Raw genomic sequence first — 5,215 nt, 5'->3', positions numbered from 1 at the left:
CAACACAGAGACAAACAACCATGCACACACACATTCACACCTAGGGACAATTTGAAGAGGCCAATTAACCTGACAGTAATGTTTTAGGATAGTGGGAGGAAACCGGAGTACCCGGAGAAAACCCACGCATGCACAGGGAGAACATGCAAACTCCATGCAGAAAGACCGGGGCCGGGAATCGAACCCAGAACCTTCTTTACCCAATTTGGTAAAGCATGGAAGCTTATAGAATAGTTTTAAATAAATGCTCTATTTGCTTGGCAAAAATTGATTTCCGAATTAAAACCAGTTTCTGAATCAAATCTCTAGACTCTGGAAGATTCTCCTGTGAATTGTGGCGTGTTCAGCAGCACACCTGCACCTCTTAACACAGAGGTCAGGTTATTTTTAGAAACTGCCTTCTTGGCATTGCAATCGTTGGGATTTCAACCCGAGTGTGGCTCCACCACCCGACAGGTGGAGTGTGTGTGTGTGTGTGTGTTTCATGTATGAAAGTTACTCCTGTTCTCCAGCTAACGTAAAACCCTCCTTTCTCTACCCTGCAGACGAGGACTGAACCCCCCCCACAGAGTGAAGTCCATCTCTATGACCACGTTCACACAACAGGAAATAGAGTTTCTACAGAAACACGGCAACGAGGTGCCCTGCATGTCTTCCCTCCTAAGCGTTTTCTAATATCCGTGTCCTAACTTCACTTCCTGAGATTCCCCTCTCCCTTCTTTTTTTCCTCCAATTCCTTTTCTCTCCCTCCTCCTGCGGCCTCCACTAACTTCACTTTCTCTCACCTCTGTCTGTCCTTCCACCCCCACCCCACTTCCCCAACCCTTCTCTATGTGCCCCCCTCTCCCTGTAGGTCTGTAAACACATCTGGCTGGGCCTTTATGACGACAGGACATCAGTTGTTCCAGATTTCCGAGAACCGCAGAAAGTAAAGGAGTTTCTTCAGGAAAAATATGAGAAGAAAAGATGGTAGGTTCTCCCGTTTTGTCACATCACAAACACAAATTCAATGCATGTCATAAATCAGGGTCCAGAATTTTTGCTATCGCCCACCAGTCCACATCGCCACTGGTGGGCGATGTGGACTTTGAATTTTATTGCAATATGTTGTGATATTATAGTGATAACGATAAAAATGATGATGCAAAACATCTCTTTCTATTTTTTCTTTTTTTGGGATTCTTAGCAATCGTAGTCGTTCTTGAAAAACGTTCCCATTTTAAATAGTTCGGAACACCAGTTAAAGAAGTTTGATTTGTATAACTAAACTAGACACACTAACTACATTTAAATTAGTCATATTTTCAAATTTACCAATAGTTCTGAGACAGTGGAGAAAATCATAAATATAAAATTTCCAATATCAGTTTTTTTTTTTTTTTACATTAATGGAAATTCATCAAGATAACGAATAATCAATTTTCTTAACAAAAGTTATTTTCAGTAAAAAAAATGATAAACAATATGCCCACCCCTCGTTGAGGGCCAGAAAATATTGATGTAAAATTTTCAATTCAATTTTAAAATAAAGCTATGTTTTACTTTTACCTGCTCAAATATAAACACAATTTTTTATTAGAATAAAGAAGTAGAAAAGAAGCAAGATTATCCACACTTTTTCAGATTTTATTTTCTGGAAAGACAAAAAGTTTGGATACCATGTAATACTTTAAGTCCACTTTACAGTTATGCCGTGTCATGCAGGTCTAGCCCAGGATGACTCGGCAATTCTTGCTTCATCAGTGTCAGCTGTGGTGTGAAGAAAGTGTTGCCGTCTAATTGTTACTTCCCTCAGCCAAAAATCTTTAACCATATGTTTCAGTCTGGCAGCATAAAGTCTCTACATTATCCACGTGTCTGCTTTTTTTTCCCCCCTTTTTTCTTACCGCGTTGTTTGTGGAAAACCTTTTAAAGAAATATTGTCGTATGAAAGCTGGCAGGAAGTAAAAGGTATTGAGGAGGAAATGCAGTGAAATTGAAAAATCCGGGGAGTAAAGCTGTGTGTGTGTGTGTGTGTGTGTGTGTGTGTGTGTGTGTGTGTGTGTGTGCGCGCGCGTGTGTGTATGTGTTTTGTAGGTATGTTCCTCCAGACCAGGCGAGGGCAGTAGTGAGCGTTCAGGCCTCGGTGTCGGGCTCGTCGGCAAGCAGCACTGGGAGTACCCCGGAGGTTCAGCCCCTGAAAACCCTGCATCTCAACAAAACGCCACTACGCCAGGTAGGCCCAGCGACTGCAGTTGAGTCGGTATGGTAGCGTCGGCCCGGCAACGTTCCGTCTGTTGTGGGTTCTGGTGGTCAGTTGTCCTGTGTGTTCCAGTCCCCAGGGCTCAGCCGCCCGCAGGCCCACGGCGTCGCCCAGGAGAAGAAGTTTGACCTGCTCTCGGATCTGGGTGGAGACATTTTCGCCGCACCTCCGACTCAAGCCGGCCCCCCCTCCACCAACTTTGCCAATTTTGCACATTTTCCAAGCCAGTCGGGTAAGTCTGCACCCCGACACAATTCTTCGTTCATCCATTAACCCGTAAAATTTCCTGCCGTGTCTTTTTGTTTTTTCTTATTCATTATTATTATTATTATTATTATTATTTCCACATCCTTTTTCCATTTTATGGTTTTTCCCATGGGTGCAGCACCTCATGGTAATTCAAACACCAACTTTGCCAACTTTGAAGCATTTGGAAACACTGCAATTTCATCCCATCTGAGCACATCACCTCCCTCATCAGGTACCACCTTCCCCATCACCTTTCTCCCGTCACCATTCTGCTTTATGTTTCTTCATGTTTTGTTTTATGTTTGTCTTCCAAATGCACTCAGTATTTAGCAATGTTCAGTGAAAGCTCCCCCAAACTTTAAACTATAATCAACGTATCACACCTAGTTAGTTAGAAAGGAGAAAAACCTATTTAAATGTTTTTTTGTTTTTTTTTATAAATTTTTATTAGGAGCTGATAAACTGGCCCCAATTTCCTCAATTTTGGGAGACCGACTGATACTTCCACTCTTCAGACTAAAAAAATCAGTATCAGCCAAAATCGTAATTGGCAGGTCAGGTTTTCTGAAGATCCCTGATTGTGCAACTTAAAGTACAAGAAAAAAAAGTTATCTTTTTACATGAACATAGTGTAAGTAGGTAACTGCATCAATATTAAGTTGTCTTTTCAGACAAAAAAACTGCAATCGGTGCACCCTAATTTTTATAGTAACAGTTTAATTTTTGGGGGATGTCCTTGCACATTTTTGTGATGCTTTGTGACGCAGTGCTAATATTCCTTGAAAGGGGGAGGTGTGCCAATTCCCTCCAGATCCAGTGCCGTTTCAGCTCATCCCCAGTCGGCGAGGTGCACAGAGGACCGCTACGCTGCGCTGGCTGAGCTGGACAGTGAGCTGAGCTCCTCTGTCACCACAGGCAGCAACATGCAAGGGTGAGAGGCCGACACACACACACAAACACACACACGCCAATGTTCATTACAGCTGCTGCCTTTCACACACAGACTGCATAGCATACTGCATGAACTATAATTTTCCAAAGCCTTTGAAAAGCATCCATACCGCTCAAACATGTTGCAACCACAATCTTGAATGTGTTTCACTGGAATTTTATGTGATTGACCAACACCATGTAGTGCAAGATTTGTGACATGGAAGGAAAATGATACAAGATTTTCAACAACAAAAAAAAATTTTACCAATAAAAATCAGAAGAAGTCCCACATGGATTTGAATCCAGCCTCCCTCGGGTTCTAAAACGTCCTACAGGAAGTGACTCTAGCAGCTTTCCACACCCAGAGTCTGCATCTCGGCCCGAGCTCAGTCAGGTTGTATGGAGAGTGTCTGTGAACATCACTCTTAATGTTCTGCCACTGATTCTTCAGTGGATTTATGTTGGACTTTGACTAGGCCATTCTAAAACATGAATTATGATTTAATCTAGACTATTTTACTTTTGCTCTGGCTGTCCAGATTAGAAGAAGTTTGTTTCTCACTAAGAAGTGAGACAAGACTTCCCAAAACAACATAAAATGTAATTTGTATCAAATATTAAAAAAAAATGGCATGATGAAAAATATTTATACTCTTCTCAATCTAGGAAAGGAAAACATTTATTGGCTTTACAGCAATTTGGCTTGTCACAGTAAAAATTTTATTGGACGATAAATTGTGCCTGTAATTATTACGATAAAATATAATATTGTTTCGAGAGCATTTTCAAGTAAGATAATAACAGCATAATAATACAAGTTTGCTGTCTCAAAGACCAGTAAATTTTAAATTTGTTAAGAATATTTCACTCTGGAACTGGAAAATATTTTGAATATCCAAAATAAAACACAACCGACAGCAATAAATAAAACGGTTTTGAAAGTCTCTGTAAACAAAATTGCCCTTCAAATCATATTAATCATCAGAATGAAAATGGTCAAACTCAATTACATTTATCATGTAATTAACTGATTAGTCGCTTAACGTGATAATCTTAATCTGAATAACGGTTTGCATGTTTTCATACGTTAGAAAGACTCCTGGCTGTCGCATTAATCTTTAGGGCCTTCCACAGATTCTCTGAGATTCAAGCTGGGACTCTGGGTTGACTCCTCCTAAATGTTACCTCCAGTGGGAAGACGCATGTTGATTAAATTAAAATATGACTTTTAACCTAAATCTGCCAGAGTTTAGAATTATTTTAGACTTATCTGTATGTCCAGGATCGTTGTGAACCTTCTCCCCGGTTTCCAGTCGCATTCAGCTTCTAACCTGTTTCCCTCCGTCCAACAACCAGCTTCCCTGCTGTTCCTGAAGAAATATTTCCCCGCAGCATGACGCTGCCACCACTGTGTTTCACCATGGGGTTGGTTTGTTCAGAATGTTGCGTTTTCACCACATACTAGACTATAAACCTGAATTTTCTCATCAGAACGGAGCACCATCATTCACATCCGACCACTGACGTGTTCAAAGTCTGGAATATGTCCATAAACTTTCTTCATTAATGTTTTCTAGCAAACCTCTGAGTCCTTCATAAAAAATATATGTTTATGTCTTACTGTTTAGTTTTTTATTTGTAAAGTAAAAGTTTTTTACATCCCTGTGTCAGAATCCTTCCAGTTCACCATTATGAACTAAACTTTTAATGAAGTTTACGGTTGTAACGTAAACTTCATTCACGTTACAACGTATTGCTTAATGCAACAGCATTAAGCAATACGTTGTAACG

At 40.5% G+C, this 5,215-nt stretch overlaps 1 protein-coding gene across 1 annotated transcript in view; it reads left to right on the top strand.

Moving 5' to 3' along the window:
• Positions 1-5,215, top strand: part of agfg1b (ArfGAP with FG repeats 1b) — a 13,320-nt gene that overhangs the window by 3,347 nt on the left and 4,758 nt on the right. The window contains exons 2-7 of the mRNA XM_007568771.2: positions 546-639; positions 854-969; positions 2,077-2,215; positions 2,315-2,474; positions 2,628-2,723; positions 3,278-3,422. Of these exons, the coding sequence (XP_007568833.1) occupies positions 546-639; positions 854-969; positions 2,077-2,215; positions 2,315-2,474; positions 2,628-2,723; positions 3,278-3,422 (750 nt within the window). The remainder of the gene's footprint in view (positions 1-545; positions 640-853; positions 970-2,076; positions 2,216-2,314; positions 2,475-2,627; positions 2,724-3,277; positions 3,423-5,215) is intronic.

Source organism: Poecilia formosa, unplaced genomic scaffold (assembly GCF_000485575.1).
Source record: "Poecilia formosa unplaced genomic scaffold, Poecilia_formosa-5.1.2 Scaffold230, whole genome shotgun sequence".
In the NCBI taxonomy this organism is placed as follows: domain Eukaryota; kingdom Metazoa; phylum Chordata; class Actinopteri; order Cyprinodontiformes; family Poeciliidae; genus Poecilia; species Poecilia formosa.
The sequence above is the reverse complement of the archived record's forward strand: the minus strand, read 5'-3'. Positions and strand labels throughout refer to the sequence as shown.